The sequence below is a fragment of the Chrysoperla carnea genome, chromosome 2 (assembly GCF_905475395.1).
Source record: "Chrysoperla carnea chromosome 2, inChrCarn1.1, whole genome shotgun sequence".
In the NCBI taxonomy this organism is placed as follows: Eukaryota; Metazoa; Arthropoda; class Insecta; order Neuroptera; family Chrysopidae; genus Chrysoperla; species Chrysoperla carnea.
In genome coordinates this window covers 21145846-21163828 of record NC_058338.1, presented here as the reverse complement: position 1 = coordinate 21163828, position 17983 = coordinate 21145846, and the positions used below count along the sequence as shown (strand labels likewise).

The 17983-nt window shown below is 29.4% G+C and overlaps 2 protein-coding genes across 2 annotated transcripts; both read right to left on the bottom strand.

Annotated features, from left to right (window-relative positions):
• Positions 1-3135: 3135 nt before the first annotated feature.
• Positions 3136-13245, bottom strand: LOC123292537. Its single transcript, XM_044873251.1, has 14 exons — positions 13205-13245; positions 11899-12228; positions 11693-11837; positions 11238-11635; positions 10251-10586; positions 9665-10095; positions 9452-9471; positions 7545-7594; positions 7185-7499; positions 6981-7125; positions 6275-6663; positions 5513-5845; positions 4862-5297; positions 3136-3167 (listed from the first exon to the last, which is right to left on the bottom strand). The coding sequence occupies exons 1-14, from the start codon at positions 13229-13231 to the stop codon at positions 3136-3138; spliced, it is 3387 nt and encodes a 1128-aa protein (XP_044729186.1). The 5' UTR covers positions 13232-13245.
• A 696-nt stretch (positions 13246-13941) lies between these two features.
• Positions 13942-17294, bottom strand: LOC123292536 (cocaine esterase-like). Its single transcript, XM_044873250.1, has 6 exons — positions 17182-17294; positions 16370-16708; positions 16162-16306; positions 15455-15855; positions 15047-15394; positions 13942-14370 (listed from the first exon to the last, which is right to left on the bottom strand). Exons 1-6 carry the CDS (start codon positions 17248-17250, stop codon positions 13942-13944), a joined length of 1731 nt encoding a protein of 576 aa, XP_044729185.1. The 5' UTR covers positions 17251-17294.
• Between the last annotated feature and the right edge of the window lie 689 nt (positions 17295-17983).

Below are 17983 nucleotides of genomic sequence, written 5' to 3'. Positions count from 1 at the left end.
TTTATCGTTTGGATCCGGCTTAATATGATGTTCAACTGATAAAGTTAATATTTATAAAAAAAGAACAGAAACAAAAAGTTTTAAAACAATCAAAACTAAAATAACACGAACAAACTAAAATAGAGGAATTATCTTGAACATCAAGTAGCTGATAAAAGATATAAATACTTTGAAAATTTGGAAGATATTCTCATGCTTATAAGACCGCAGATATCAGCTTTTCAAACAAATGTTCTCTATCCTTGTGTATACCCATTTCTGAGTGCCTATCTGGTATTCACGGCTGAAGACGGTAGCTAGATTATTCAAATTTTTGTAACCATATTCCTTATCGCATGGTATCGTTCTGATTTGATTGATATTGCTTTGATTAATTTTATTTAAAAGCATTTCCTACAATGAATATTTTTTTCTACTCGCAGATCATTCTGTACAATTTTCGAAACGAATACGAATATAAGACTACTTGAAAAATCATTCATTAGGAATGACATTTATACAGAATATGTTTTAAAATTATTTATATTTTTATCATATACCATCATTTTTATTGGATAGAATTCAAATCAACAATATTTTTAATAATAATAATTCATCCTAAAAAGCCGTGACAGAAATTTTTTAATTCAAATTAACTAACATACAGCAAAAATTCATGTTCATGAACTAATACTTTTCAAAATATCAATAAAAGAAGCAAAAATAAAATACAAGAAGCAAATAGATCAGCAAAAATTTAGGTAATCGTTTATTTGACTATATCAAGCTTATGCACAATGGAGTATTTATACCAAATTTCCGGGCAAAAGTCAGAAAACTCAACTCTTTTGTTTTGCATTAAAAGTTGTTTTTTGGTGTAGTTAGATAACAACTCTAGCACAAACACGTCCCTTGAGGTACCTCAACCTCACCCCCCGACTGCTTTGTAAGTCGCTATCTACCTGCTCTTACGGATGCATGTTATTATTGTTGTCGCTCTCGAATTACCGTGTCATTCAATTAACATTTACTGTGTTTGATAGTTTGCAATTAAGTAAGAATTTTTTTTATATTGGAGTCGAAGGATTGTGCTTTATTTATTAGTAATTAATGTTAATGTTTCAATTAACATAATTAAATATTTGTTATTCATATTTGTGTTAAAAAAAGTCATTTTTTTCGTTATCATACTCAAAGCTTTTGTTAATGCATCACGGTCTGTCCGACAAAATTTATTCTAACAAGGCAAAGTTTAAATATTCTTTACTATGCTTATGAAAAAAAAACTTGCTCGAACTTGTACCTTTTCTTTTAAAAGTAAGATAGAGATTAAGATAGCTTAAGGCAAAATTGAAAAAAGGAGCAAGCAGTTTTCCAGTGAAACTTCCAAAATTACCTTACGTGGAAACAGAAGCAAGCATAGATAAGAAAAAAAGTGGCTCATAAGCAACAAACTTTAAAACAATTGGAGTAGAAAATGAAATAATTGGGTTTGGAGACAAATATGATGAAAACCATAACATTTTACCATAAAAATAGCTTCATTGTATTTTGTCCGGAAATTTGGTATAAATAAGTCGTAATGCTTAAACTGTCATTGATACAAATTTTCACGGAACCTCAAATATCTTCCCTGATATTTTTAATAATAGCTATCAAAAAAGGATTCTATTTTACATATGAATTATGGATAATAAATTCTATATAATATTAAGCCATATTTTTATAGTTTTTATAGTTCAAGATAAATAAGAAATGGGTTTGTTACACCCTTTTTACAGACTGCATGTTCAAATTAAATATTTTAAATACAATTCAGAATAAATAAGTTTACTTCGTTCTGTCTGTCTGTCTGTTATTATGATAATTTGATATTAAAATAAATTATGTATAAATGTTGCCATAGATTTAATTCTTTATGTTTAGTAATGAATGGATTATGTTAAATATATTTTAGGAGCTTATTTTTAAATTATAAAAAAATAATAATAATATGAAATTTGTTTTTATGGATAAAGTAAAATAAACATTTTGTAATGCATTTAGTTTTCAAAATATAAATGAATTTTAAAGTTGAAAATGTTATTCATGACACTCTCATCACTTTTGACAGTCATGAGTATTTTATACCAGTATTATCTAAATCTATCATTTAAAATAAAACATTTTCGAACCAAATTTCTTAGTTTGTTAGTTTACCTCTCAAAATAATTGAGGAGTTGGTAAATGAAATTATCAGAGGAAAAGGTGGAAAAACACATAGGTACATGCTCTTCGTGTACAGCCAATATAACCTAACCTAACTTTACCTATCACTTGTATGAGCAGTGTGAACTTGTTTATGTGTAATATATACAATGACAACCATACCGATAGAATAAGACATGAACATGTTACACAAATAATTGTGTCACATACGTATAACAGTAGAGGCGGAGACGCTACGATCGACAGCGGGTACCCAAAGATAATTCTTTCCAAACTTTGTTTCCACAAAAAAAACTGAGGCATGGCATAAAAGATTATCTATTAACAAGCAATGATTGAATATAATGTGATTTAAAACATTAATCTTGATAGTCAATCTAATAATAATTTTTTTTAAAAATGATGTGAAAGACATTAAATTTTATTCCAACAATAATAATTAATACATTCTAAAGTATAATACATACACGTAGAGAAGAGAACAAAAGGTAACGTAGCGTAAACGTGAATTGTGGTATTACATCTCTATTTAAATAATCGGAAACACACGTCCGCCCGCGTGTTGCTTTGGCTATAATAAACATACACACACCCTATAACATAACTGCAACCCTAAAATATATTATATACATTTATGTAGGAATATTTACGTATATAGGGTATGTGATCTAATAGATGGATGTTCAGAAATAAAGTTACATTGCCCCGCCTAAAGTAAGAAAACATCATCAGGTAGCTCTCAAAAAAGTGACTTTTCTTAATCGGTACCTGGAACTGATACATTGATGAGATGACAGATACATTTTAAGTCTAAATATGTGACAGATCATGACTATTCTATGATAATTATACAGTTCGTTGAAGTGCATGGCATTAATAGATGTGCAAACTAAAAAATATAGCAATTTATATTTTTCTGATAATTAGGCTTCGCCAAAAGTGGAAAATTCATCTGAAATACACAGTTTTGGAATGATTTTCTGAAAAATATAGATAAACATTACAAAGTTACAGTTGGCTGGGTAACCGCATCCTCAGGAATCGATGAAACCGAGCAAGTTGACAAATAAGCCCATGAGTATGAATTCAACTAAGAGGTCCAGAATATTGATTATTTGCAAAAGCTCTTAGAGCAAACAATCATTTAGCGATCGATACTTACGGGTTTACTAACTTGCCATTGTAAACTCATAAAAAGTATGCGCAAAATTAATTTCGTAGAGAACGTGTGAATACGAAAGCATCTCTCCCACATGACATTATCACTTGAGATGGACTATAATATGCACTTAGAAGAAATCAATGAAGTGTCTCCCAGACTTATCCTGAATTTTATTAATACTGTGAGACCCCTGGCGTATTTTGGAAAGAAAGAAGGTATAATAGGTCAAAGATGAATTACGGCTGTGACGAGGTGCCTGAATATTTTGATTTTGAAATTACGTTACGAGTCCGGTAGGTACCTCATACAGAGGAGGTGAATAAAAAGAAACTTTTTATTTTAGTCAATAAAATGCGTTCACCCTCGAACGAAAACATTTTTATGAAGTTATTTAGCAAGTATCTTTATATGATTAATAATAGAGTTTTTACAGATTTTTGAATCGCACAGTAAAAACTGCTATGGAAGATAAATCTTTTACAGTTTTAGGAGAGTATATACTTTATGTATTATTTTCAAAAGACCAACAAGGCAAAATCCTCAACATTATCCCGGAGCCACATTTAAGGTTGCTTTAACGGATTTTAGATTTTGAAAAAATAAAGGGGATTTGATAAAATAGTTGTACTTTTCTTGCATTTTGTTTAATTATAAATGTTAGATATGTTCCATCAACTAAGTCAGTAACCCGTTACCCTACTTCTTTTATGTAGTGTTTCTGTATAAATATACAAATATTAAACAAGATCACTAGCTCCTTTCATGATACAAATAACCCTTATTTTAATAATAATAATAATAATAATAATCATCATAATTGAAATATATGAGATGTATAGAGAGATCTCTCATGGCGCCCGAAAATTTCTACCCTTCACTATGGATGGCACTATGGTGATGTGTATTTTATTTCAATCGAAATTATAAATAAAATCTGTGTACATACAATCTAACTGTATATATGAAACTGCAAGGCGAAATATATTATAAGGGTTGTTGAGGACGATGATGGGAATCAATCATTTACAATTACTGTTATTTGTAGATTTATTGGCCTGAAGTTATAAATGAAATAACAAGGACTTTTCTATAAAAGCGATTGATATGTTTTTATGACAAATATTTTAAATAAAATATACGGTAGCATATACAGGGTTTTTTTAGCATAGTTAGACTAAGGCCTTTTTTAAGAAGAAGTTTTCATCTGAAATTGTTATGATAAGTAAAATCGACATTACAATCGAAGGGCCTCTAAGATTAAACAGTTTTCTACAGGATCGAAAAGAGGTTCGCCGACTGCAATGACGATTTTACTTATCATAACAATTTCGGATGAAAATATTTGCTTGTTTTTATACTTTTAAGAGCGCGATTCTGTAATTGTGGGGGTTTTAGTTTTCAAACTTTATTTATTTAATGTTTTTTGTAAATTCATTTTTTTTATTTAAAATTTTTACAATCCATAAATTTCATAATTAATAATAATTCATATTTTTACAAAATATTATTCACTGAATTCTGTATAAATTTCATCCCAAAATTTCATACGATTTTCAAGTGGATTTTCCTTTAATTCTAGATTTTGTGATAGTTTTAAATAATTAAATTTATTTGATTCGATCGGTAACCATTTAACATTCAATAATGGATCATTCACTGGATTTGGATCACCGGTTTTAGCAAAAGTTGTCCATAGTTTAAGCATGCGATAAAGTGCTATATATTCTTCAGAATTCCTATCCATATTTTCAGGTGTATCACGTTTCTTATAAAATAAGTATGGTATATCGTCCCCATGCTTTATATATTTTCTTGGCGTATTTTGTTGTGGATTTAACTTCGTGTAATAATTGAACTCATAAAAATAAACTGGTGTAGTTTGTGATGCAAGTGAATGATATTTTGCAAACTTATATATTTTCTTCATAAAAATTAGGTCGGTTAAATACTGAAACAGACAAATAATCTTTCATTAGTAAAACGCATGTTACGACTGCTATATTTAAGCCCTGACGCCAGTAGGTTTATAAATATAAACAATTCTGGTATTAAAATTTCTAAAATTCTACTCAAACACTTCATGTTCGGGATAATAACTACTGGAGCTAGTTACTGGAACTGGAACTATATTCTACAGAAGAGATAAATTCTGATTTTGCTTACCGCCGAAAATGGATCAAATAATTCATTCGATGGTGTTTGCGAACCATAATACAATTCTTTAATTCTTTTTCCCAAATCAACAGCTCTATTCGATGCTAAGTCAATTTTAATATCCTTTGGTATTAAAACTCTATAATCTGTGAAATTTGGTTTTACATCATAATATTTGACAAGATTATAGCCTTCGTCCGTATTAAAACCTATGACCACTGGAACAGCATTAAATTTACCATTTTTTATAATATTTTCTGGTTTATCAGTCAAGAAACAATTGGAACTATTTTTTTCTATTGTGAAAGAGTTGAATGAACATTTTTCTGGTATTTTGAGAACCTAAAAGTAAATGTTATAAGATCAGTTCAAAAGGTTCCGTACAATATCCAACAAATTCAACAGACATACCCTACACAACACTTTGCGTGACATCTTTCATGAATTTGCTTGATAGTGTATGGCAAACTTTGATGTTTAGTGGCAGTATTTGTTTTTTTGCATTTCGCAATTGTAAATGAAAGTATCTATATTTACATTATAGCGAACCTTTTTATATTACCAAATAGAAAAAGTGCGTATAATTTTCGAAAAAGGGGCGCTTTTATTTAGAATGATTGACATCTTTACAGACTTCAATAAAATAAGGCACAATTAAATTTCGCCAAAAGAATATTATAATTCTTTAAATATGATACCCACAAATTTTGTGTAGAAAGTCCTGGCCTTGGTATAATTTTAAATGATGTAACTTGAATAAATATAGCGAACCTTATTAAAGCATTTTTTTTGTTGCAATTCATTCAAACCATTTAAAAGCATTCGTGTGCTTTTTTTATTAATACAGTCGACAATTTTATCCAATTTGTCTGAAGAACATTTTAAAGGTTCAGCCAAATCTATTAATTTTATTGTAATTGGAAAGTTTGCTGCGACACCACTTTGCATTATTGCTCGATGAAATAATCCTTCAGCTAATGGTGATAAACCCAAGAAACTAACCGAAGAACCACCAGCACTTTCACCAAAAATTGTAACTTGTTTAGGATCACCACCGAAATGGTTAATATTTTTTTGTATCCATTTTAATGCTAATACTTGATCTTTGAAGCCCATGTTACCATGAATACCATATTTAGGATCATCTAGTACCCCAAAACCTGAAATAACAGTTTTGAGAATACAAAACTCGCGCATCGAAATATTTTTTATGAAACGTTAGAGGAATCGAAGTATAATAGACTACAAGCCCATGCTGAAGTTTTTCGGGTGAAATGAACCTCCAGGAATCATGTTTAAAAGGATGCTCTTTTATGAAAAAGTAAGTTTAAACGCTATGGCGTTAGTTTTGCGCGGTACAGATGAGTCATTTTTTCGACACAGGTTAATTCTCTACACGATACAAAATACAATTTTTGGTACTTGCTGCGTTGAATATTTTGCAAGAATTACAAAAGGATAATCGAAACTAACTCACCAAAGACGTTCAAGCGATATGCTATTTTAACTAATACAATATCCTCAGTCATTAGTAATTCTGGTCCATACCTTGCTTCGAAAATACTTCCATATCCTAATCCACCTCCATGAATAAATACCATTACAGGTTTTAATTCTCTTGCCTAAAAATTTAATAATTATAGTAAGAAAATAATTTGTTTTTTTTTAAGTTGGTATTTACCATTTTCGAATAAATATTCAAAAATAAACAATCTTCATTCTGTTCCACTCCGGCAATTAAAAAATCCCCAATTTGTGAACAAGCAGGTCTTTGTTTTGTGGCATCATAAATATCAGTCCATGGCTCAGCTTGTTCGGGTTCTTTAAATCGTAGCTCGCCAATTGGTGGCTTTGCATATGGTATTCCTTCAAAACTGTAAAATGTTTCATTCCAGTAATCTAATGATTTTTTGCCAAGTATTGTTCCTTGATCAATAGTAACTGTGACATTTTTCAGATCAAATTTCTGTGTAATTAAAAACACTGTACCTAAAAACTGATAAAAAGTTCATTAAATTATTCATTCATGTAATTTTCCCACTATATTCTTCATGTGCCCACCATGATTTGGAGATTTTAACTTTTTATACCCTATAAATATGAAGTATATATCAATATACACCAATTTTAGTCATAAGTTTTTAACGGTAAGATTTATGATTGATGAAATGATGAAATTGATAAGATTGATGAAAAAATGTTAATATAGGTATTCATAAAAACACCTATAATTTAGTTATTTTCGTTTGTCAGCCCGTCTGCCTGAAATTTTTATAAAGTGCTCAGGGCATAAAAAGTAAGGCCGAGTTCGTAAATGGGCAACTTAGGTCAAATGGGTCTTCATTTTGTAAACCGTCACAGATAGAACAAAAGTTTGAATGTAAAAAATTAATCTATAAAAAAATAAGCAACTTTTGTTTGAAATATTTGTTCGTAAACATCAGTGTTTACCCGTGACAGCGCAAATTAATGTATTATATGGGAATATCAGTTACGTATGTGTGACATGTATGTATGAGTAATGTGACAGTGTAATCAACACAGTCTATACATTGTATTTTAACAATTAACTGAGTCAATTGTTTGTTTTCACTTTTTAATATATAATTTTGTGTACTTACACCTACTGTAGAATTGAATAATGTTCTCATTGTAGACACCAATTTTGAAATATAACATAAGCTACTTTATAACTTTATGTTTTTCTAAATCCTTATCTTTGTAAACTTTGTGCGTCTACTTTGATATTTAGCGCTGTGAAGTAGCTCCTTTATATTAGGAAAATAATAAAATATAAAAGGTTCAAAGATTTTAACCGATAACATTTTTGTTTAAGGTAGTACGCCCATCACAGTACCGTCAAGTCTCTTAATTCATGCTCGTATATACAAACATTATACACGGTGGGTCATTTGAATTTATTTACCAAAATATCTCTCCAAAAAAAAGCTGTCAATAACAAAAAGTCTCAACAATACTTACAGCGTTCTCAGGACATAAAAAATGAGTTTCAGGCCAAAATGAGCAACAAATTAATTGGCTCTTGTTTTCAAAGGACCCATTTTAGAGAGATAGAACAAAAGTTTAAGTGCAAAAAGTGCTAAATTTTTATTAAAAAAATAAACATTTGTTTCAAAAATGTTTGCACAGTCTTCCAACGATATAGATATTTTTAGGTCCTTACGTCTTTAAAACCGGAACTATGAATCTAGAAGGGGAGGGCTAATATCTTTCTTGACTCTATTACAACAGTTTATTACAGTTTATATTTATAAAGTTTATTTATACATTTTTAGAAATAATAATAAAAATAACAACAAACAACAGATTAGCAGATCTTGACCTTAAATACAAATACTTATCTTTATAGTATAAGATCTTGTGTTAAGGTAGTGCCCACGAAAATATATTTTCTTTACCATTTTTGAACAGGGAGGAAAACATTTTGAAGTATATCAATTTAGACAATATTACTTATTTTGGGTGTTTATTCCTCGAAATTTAAGCAATATACAGAATGTCTCGCGATTCATAATCTTTTAGGTCGTATTCTTTGATCATTTTGAAGTCTAAAATATCTCATAAATTCTTGTATAAAACTTAGCTTGCTTAAAGTAGTAATAACAAGTGAAAACAAACAATTGACTGAGTTATTTGTTGAAATATCCTATATAGAAAGAATGAAATGCCCTGTCAATTATGGCGGCTTGAAATTTTGTAATCTCAAAAAATTCTTTAAACTTATTCTTACTACCTTAAATTGACCTTTACTCATCTGTATTTTTCATGAAAAATTTTATCAAACATAATATAAACAAATCGCAATTGTGTTGTCTAATTAAACGACCAACCAAGGCTACCACTAATATTGAAAATGATTTAATTTACTTATTATGTTAGCTATCTGATTAAGAAATTATAGCCCGTGAAAACCGAAAAAATATTTACGGTACGATGCTTCTACAATGCTATAACAGATTTAAGCATAGTGGTAAGTATAGGTAATGTTTATCGTTTTGAAAACAAATGTTGAGTTTATTGTATATCAAGAAAAAAAATAAACAACTTTTGTAAGAAAAATTTTTTTTAAACATCTCATTCTCAATAATCGGAAAAGGAGTATATTGCTATGAAATATTAAATCTTCTAGTAAATAATTACGAATCGTATTGCTTATAAACTTGTTCCCAAAACTTCATACGTTTCTCGGCTAAATTTTGTTTTAATTTTAACTTTTGTGATATTTTTAAATAGTTGAATTTACTTGACTCAATTGGTAACCATTTTACATTCAATAGTGGATCGTTTTCGGGATTTGGATTGCCAGTTTTAGCAAAAGTAGTCCATAACTTTATCATACGATGAATTGCTATATATTCTTCAGAAATTTTTCCCATATTTTCTGGTGTTGTTCCTTTCATATAAAATAAATATGATAGGTCATCACTATGATTTATATTTTTTCTGGTCGTATTTTGTTGTGGATTTAATTTCGTATAATAATTGAATTCATAAAAATAGACCGATGTACTTTTGGACAATATCTTTGCATATTTATACATTTTTGCCAAACCATTTGTATCCATTAAATACTAAATTCAGAGATAAAATTAATTAATTTACGAGGAAATTTTTTTTTTTAATTCTTTTTAATTCATTAACAAATATTTCAAACTTCTAGAACAACAACATTGATGCTGGTAATTTTAAATTGCCGACAAATAAGAAACATCGTAAAAATACTTACTTTAACGAATTGATCAACTAACTCATTTGATGGCGTTTGATTTCCATAATATACTTCTTTAATTCTTTTTCCTAACTCAAAAGCTTCGTCAGATTTTAAATCTATTTTAATATCTGACGGTATTAATATTCTATAGTCTGTGAAATTTGGAGAGAAGAAATAATTTCTAGCATCATCCTCATTAATTTCATTGGTTGTGAAACCCATAATTGTTGGAATTGGTTCAAAGTTTTCCTTTGATATAATACATCCTGGCCTTTCTTCCAAAAAACTATTAGTACAATGCTTTTCAATGGTGAGAATATTAAAATCATCAGGTACAGATATGTTGAGAATCTAAAAATAATATTCGTGGTGCATATTGAAAAGTTCGAAGTACATACCGACTTCTTAAACTAAAAGAGCCAAGCAATCTGTCGAAAAAAATTTGTTGGAATCCAACCTGAAGTTATTTTGATTGAAATACATTAATATAAGCATTCATTTTCTATCGAATCATTGAAAAACAGAAAGCACAACTTTGAAGAGGTTACCATTTTAACAGTGTTTTTTAACACCCGGGCTAGAAAAAAGGGGTGTTTTAAATTTGACAGCTATGTGTGTGTGTCTGTCTGCCTGTGACATCGAAGCGCCTAAAGCGATGAACCGATTTGGATTTTTTTTTCGTTTTGTTTCAGAGGTAATTTAATGGAGATTGTTCCTAGCTGTGTTTTAAGTGCGAGTTTAGGGTTCCGTACCCGAAAAAAACTAACAAATTGAGGACGATTTTCAAAATCGGCTCAGCTTGGAAATGGCTTTAAGGAGAAAGCCATTTAATTTAATTCAGAGTGATCTTAGATATGTTTCAAGTGCGAGGAAATAGCTACGTTTTTGCTGCATCATCCTGGCTAGGTAAGGCTTAATTTAGCTAAATGAATATAGGAATTTCCATGATTATTTCCAGGAAAATAAACTGATCTATTACTAAAATATGTTAAACGTACTTACTTCATTGTAAAACATTTCCCCATCTAATACTTCTAAGCCATTTATAAGACTTTCTGTAGTACTTTCATTAATGCACTTTACAATGTCATCCAATGTTTGGTTTGCAGTACAATTTATGGATGAGCTTATGGCGGTAAATTTTTTTGGTGTTGTTAAATAAGAAGCGCCAGCTGTACCACTTTGCATAATAGCTCGATGGAATAGCCCTTTAGCTAGTGGAGATAAACTTAATAAATTGACAGAGGTTCCACCTGCACTTTGACCAAAAATTGTCACCTGATTGGGATCGCCTCCGAAATTATGAATATTTTTTTGTATCCATTTTAGCGCCAGCACTTGGTCTTTAAAACCTGCATTGCCAGGAATACCATATTTAGGATCATCAATCATTAAAAACCCTAAAATAATAATCGGCAAATAAAACAAGTTTTTGAAACAATTCAAAACGAACTTACCAAAAGTATTTAAACGGTATGATACTTTCACTAAGACAATATCTTGGGATATAAGAAATTCTGGCCCATATCTATGCCCGAATATTGTTCCGTACTGAAAACCACCTCCAAAAAACCAAACCATTACAGGTTGTAATTTTTTTGACTAAAATTTATTAGTTAAAAATTGTACAACTAAATTTTTTTTAAATAGACAAAAATTTTACCATTTTTGAATGAATGCTCAAAAATAAACAATCTTCATTTTGTTCCATTCCTTTAATATAAGGAAATTCTATTTGTGGGCAAATGGGTCTAGCTTTTGTGGCATCATAAATACCAAACCATGGCTCAGCTGGTTCGGGTGCTTTAAATCGTAGCTCGCCAATTGGTGGCTTTGCAAACGGAATTCCTTCAAAATTGTAAAATGTTCCATTCCAATAATCTAATGATTTTCTTCCAACTAACGTTCCTTGATCAATAATTAGTGTCACATTTTCTTTTATAAATTCTGAATAACAACCTTTGAAGGTAATCAGAAACACACCACAGAATATCTATTAGGTCATTAAATTAAGGTTATACATATTTAAATTAATTACTTTGACGGTAACAAAAATGTTATTTTCTTTAAAATTAAAAAACGCAGTACAGTTCAGTTTAATCAAGTGTTGCAAACTTAATTTTTGATAACTCAATTAATTAGAGCGCTGCAGCTGCTACGGAATGCCCACACAATCACAGTAGTGGTGTAATGTCCTTTAAATACCAATGTATTTACATCCAATAAAGATATTTTGGAACTGTTCTTTATCGCGCGTTCAACGGATAGACAAAAAAGTGTCCAAAAGCGACTAATTTTCTTATTATACCGAAAATAACATAGCTCTTACCGGGTATCCCACGATATCTCTCGTTCTTTTTTTACATTTTTATTTCCATTTATATTGCGATTTAATGTTAGAAAAGACAATGGAAGTATTTTTATAAATGTTTTCCTGTTAATTCTTATGGATTTACAAAAAAAAGTGACAATTTCAATTTTCGTTGATTGGTTTAAAACTTTGTAACATCTTCTACAGAATTTGACAAACTGAGGTTAAGCAGATAAAACCATCATTGGCGCAGCCTAGGAGTGTTCGTATTGACTATTATAGCCCTCTTTAACTACGCCCATGGTGATCATTGGCACCAGCAAGTTCTTGTAAGATATTACCTATTTTTACTCTATCTAGATAGTCACATGATATTTATTCCCCAAAATTTTCGAAAAGTAAAAGTTTTTATTTAAGAATTTCGTTCAAGTAAGCATCCTACCTTATCATGGACGAAAAATTGCCCAGAGGTGTACTTGATGACAAAAAAAAAGTGTGTGCATGTTGGTGACCCTAATAAAAAAACCTTGTTGGATTTATTTATTTTTCTTAAATAGATAGATAGACGTAATTTTACAAAAATAATTAATTTGCAATACTTGACTAAGCTGGAAAATAAAACAGAAAATTAACATTCAAAACAATTTTATTATCTTACCGCACAATAATGTAATAATATTGCCATTGTTAACACAAGTTCTGAACTGTAAAATTTATTTGAAAATTGTTATTTATAGCTAAACTTACAATGAGTGTAGAATAATCAATACGTTTTGGGAATGTCTATGAATAAAAAATCCCCAGTTATCTACTCAAAACAAAAAAACTATAAAATTTATTAATGGAATTTCCATGTTTTTGTTTGCACCTATTAATAAAACAATATCTACTATACTTCATAATATAGTAAGTCCTTATTTAACCCTTAACTGGTATCGTGCGAGCCACGCGCTCCCCACGCATGACGGTTTCTTGGTTTTCTAATAAACTAAGATTTAATGTGTTGAGGTCTGCGCGGCCCCCACGATACCAGATGTATTTCATGTCGATTTTTGTCAAATTTTGATTAGAGATTATAAAAAGGTATGTATTTTTTAGTTTACGTATTATAGATTAATAAAAGTTGCAAAGATCTTCAAAATTGGTTCAGCAAGTAGAAGACTATAAGGAAAAAGGTAAGTTAATGGAGACTGTTCGTAGCTATGTTTCAAGTGTGAGTTTAGGGTTCCGTACCCGCAACATTTGTCGGAATTTAATAATAATACACTTCATCATCATTACTATGCCTTTTATTTTTAACTGCATAATAGGATATACATATTGTGCTTTGCTGTCTTTTTTTTCATAATAAAAGTTAACAAAAACAGAATTATAATTGTAAACTGTATTAGCCAACTAGTTGGAATTATATTCTTTATAAATATCTTCCCAAAATTTCATATGCTTTCCCGGTGGATTTTCTTTTAATTCTAAATTTGATGAAATTTTTAAATAATTAAATTTATTTGATTCAATTGGTAACCATTTCACATTCAATAACGGATCATTTACTGAATTCGGATTACCAGTTTTAACAAAATTAGTCCATAATTTTGTCATACGATGAATTCCTATATATTCTTCAGAAGTTTCTTTCATATTTTCTGGCGTTGTTCCATTCTCATAAAACAAATATGGAATCTCATCCGCATGCTCTACGTATCTTCCTGGTCGCGTTATTAAATTTGTGTGATAATTGAATTCATAAAAGTAGACTGGTGTAGTTTTGGAAAATACTTTCGCATATTTGTACGTGTTTTTTACAACCCACAGATCTGTTACGTACTAAAATAAATTTTTTTTTAAATAAATTACTTTTTTATGTATAGGTGTTGTTTATTTAAACATGATTTTATTAACTCTCAATTTTTGCTTTTTTCTTGAGAGCTTAAATCTTTGAATGTAAATCCTGTCTTTAAGAATTATGTAAGCCAATGAAAGCCAATTAATACAATCAAATAAGATAATTAAATTTCAAATAAAAAATACTTTTTCATATATCACGTTTTCGATACGGACTAAAAAGAAGAAAATATTAAACTAACATAATGATTTTCGAAAATCATTAGACTAAAAATATGTCACTATTGCATTTAATCGAAAAAAAAGAAGATAGATTTAGACAAAAGTTACTACGGAAAATAAAGGTCATTGAATGACTTTAACTTGAAACTAGAATTTCAGGTTAAAGTCATGGGCACAGGTGATTGTCCTCTATTGCCCTTGACAACTTTTGGCTAAAGCGTTTTCTGTAGCAAATATGTTTAAAATAAAAAAATGTTAGTCTTTTTATTTTTTATGGTTGGCGATAAATGATTTATTTTTTAATGTTAACAATATTTGCTGATGGGAAGATAACGATATATGGAAATGAAGTTTCAAGCTCGATTTTTGAATAGTAATCGACAGTCATTTATTTTGGTTGTCATGACATTTTTAACATTCTAAGCTATAAACTCACTTCTAGGAATGGATCAATTAATTCATTTGATGGTGTCTGGTTTCCATAATATGCTTGTTTTATTTGTTTTCCTAACTCAAATGCTTCATCGGATGCTAAATCTATTTTAATATCTACAGGTATTAGAACTCTATAATCTGTGAAATTTAGTGGGAAAAGGTAATCGTGCCTAAAAACCGCCATATCGTTCGTGTCACAACCCATCATCATTGATACTTTGTAAAATTTTCCTTTTTTCATAATGCTCTCTGGTTGTTCTGATAAAAAACTGTTATGATTTTTTTTCTCAATTGTGAAAGGGTTCATTGTGAAAAAAGTTATTTTGCAAGTCTTAGATGAATTGAGAATCTAAAAAGTAAAATAATCTATATGTGATTTGCAAATTTTATGAAAAACGATTGAGCAGACCTCATTGTAAAATATTTTTTTTTCTAAAAGTTCCTCCAAACCAATTAAAAGATTTTCAGTTGAACTTTCATTGATACATTTGACAATTTCGTTCCAATTTTTCGTACTGCAATTTAATGGTGTAGTTATCTCCATAAAACTAGTTGCCTCTGTCTTACGTAATATATTTCCCATGACAGGACTTTCAAGTATAGCCCGATGAAACAAGCCTTTAGCTAAAGGTGACAAGCACAGCACATAAGCAGAAAGAGCACCTGAACTTTCACCAACAATGGTAACTTGTTTGGGATCACCTCCAAAATGATGAATATTTTTTTGAATCCATTTTAATGATAAAACTTGGTCTTTGAAACCCATATTACCATGAATACCATATTTTGGATCATCAATCGCTAAAAAACCTGCAAATAGTTGCAAACTTGTGATGCCGACGCATTCAATTAAATAAAATGTCGAATTAATTAAAAAAAAAACTTGTATCCATTCGAATTAATTTCTTCGTGAAAGAATAAAATGAGCTTATCCGATTTGAATAAAAATTTTATGTCAAAGTATTAGATGGACTGTACGAAACAAATCTGAAGAGGATTTTGAAACCCATCACATTCTAGAATTTCTAGCACTAAATTTGTAAAACTTTAAATCATATTTTTATCAATTTTTATTCTTATTAGATAGACGAAACGAAAGGTTGTAAAAATTTTTACCAAAAATATTTAAACGATGTGCTGGCAATACTAAAACAATATCGTTTGATACAAGAAATTCGGGACCATATCGGGATTCAAATATACTTCCATATAAAAATGCACCTCCAGTAATATAAACCATAACCGGCTTCAATTGACTTGACTAAAAGAATACCATAATAGATTTAGTACTACGTGTATCAAACGAACACAGTAACATTTTTACCATTTTTGAATGAATATTTATAAATAAGCAATTCTCATTGTGTTCTAGACCCTCAATTTTAAATACATTTTTTTCACTTAATATAGTTTGTGGACAAATAGGTCTCAATTTTGTCGCATCATAAATACCAGACCATTTTTCAGCTGGTTTTGGTGCTTTAAATCGTAATTCACCAATTGGTGGCTTTGCAAATGGTATACCTATAAAGCTATAAAAGATTTCATTTGAATAATCTAGAGATTTTTTACCAAATAGCATTCCTTGATCAATGGTTAATGTGACATTTTCTTTAATAAAATTTAAGTAACATTCTGTCTGAGCAGCCATCCATAAGAGAATCTAAGAAAACAAAAAATTATAAGAAGAGAGTAATGGCTTTTTGTTTAACTTTATGAAACCATGCATTGAATTACAAGTCTACACGGACACAGGATCCTAAGAATATCCATCGACTTTTGAGTTAGCGATGATATATGTTTGTTCAAAGTTCACAAATTTGCCATAGTACAAAATTTAGAAAATTTATAATCAGTTTTTAAAAGCTTGAGCCTATCATATTTACGAAAAAGTACGAAATTTTTCTGAGAACTGTAAAATATGAAAATTTTGAAAGTTTTTTGGAAGTCACATGGTTTGAAAAATAATTTTAAACTGAAAAATTGTACCCAAAATTCTTAGGTAAGAACCACCAAAAATTTGCATAAAGAAAAATATACAAAGTGAGAATGAAAGAAAGCAGTTCAATATGAGAGAGAGTCGAAAAGAACTTTCGGTACAAATATGTGAAATTGATTGCTTTTAAGCCCACTTACCATGAATTGGTAGAAGGTGCACATTTTCAATACACTATTAAATATAAAATTAAGGATGAAACGTAACATTAATAATAATCAGTTAATGATTAATTTGGAATGTTGGCCGATGGAATCGGCAAAGGTAACAATAAAATATAATTTTGCTTAGCGTTGTTTATTTGCCATTTTGTTTCTACATATAACTCACAGATTAAACAATAAATAAAAATAAAAAATTGAATATTATATAATTAAAATATGTATAAAGATCATGACACTAAAAATTATTGGCATTTCCAATAATTAGTAAAGAAAATCATTGATCTCAATCTCAAAGCATTTTCAAGTTTGCAAAAATGTAAATTTGTCTCACAATAGAGAATATCAATGATTTTTTTTCGCATTTCTTCTTATTAAAATTTGAAAATACCGTAAAAGAGATGATGAAAGCGAAATTAAAAGCGATCAAAAAAGACAGATGATATAAGAATTTCAAACTACCTCGATAAGTCATTATAAATGTTTACTATTCATCGTGACTTTTGGCTATTTAATGATTATTTTACACATTAATGGTATTTAATTATTAGTTATACAAGTAATTTTATTTCTTGATTCTCAATCAATTTTTAATGGTGAACAATTTCTGATAATAAATTTGAACGATAAAAGAAGCGAGGATCTAAGGAAGGGGTATGGAGGTGGCTTTTTTCATTATTCATTATCAATACCTAATCCTATTAGTCTGGGAGCGATGTCTTCATACTCGAATTCTATGCCTGTACCTGGTTTTTTGGTGTAGTTTCAACTTTGTAGTTGT

Excerpts from the sequence above, each read along its gene's own strand:
- LOC123292537 (XM_044873251.1), bottom strand. The coding sequence starts at position 13,231 with ATGGCAATATTATTACATTATTGTGCG. Across the intron at positions 11,636-11,692 it reads ATACCGTTTAAATACTTTTG|GGTTTTTAATGATTGATGAT; the intron begins GTAAGTTCGTTT and ends TTATTATTTTAG. Across the intron at positions 10,587-11,237 it reads GGGAAATGTTTTACAATGAA|ATTCTCAACATATCTGTACC; the intron begins GTAAGTACGTTT and ends TATTATTTTTAG.
- LOC123292536 (XM_044873250.1), bottom strand. The coding sequence starts at position 17,250 with ATGTTACGTTTCATCCTTAATTTTATATTTAATAGTGTATTGAAAATG. Across the intron at positions 16,307-16,369 it reads TAAATATTCATTCAAAAATG|TCAAGTCAATTGAAGCCGGT; the intron begins GTAAAAATGTTA and ends GTATTCTTTTAG. Across the intron at positions 14,371-15,046 it reads TAATTGATCCATTCCTAGAA|TACGTAACAGATCTGTGGGT; the intron begins GTGAGTTTATAG and ends AATTTATTTTAG.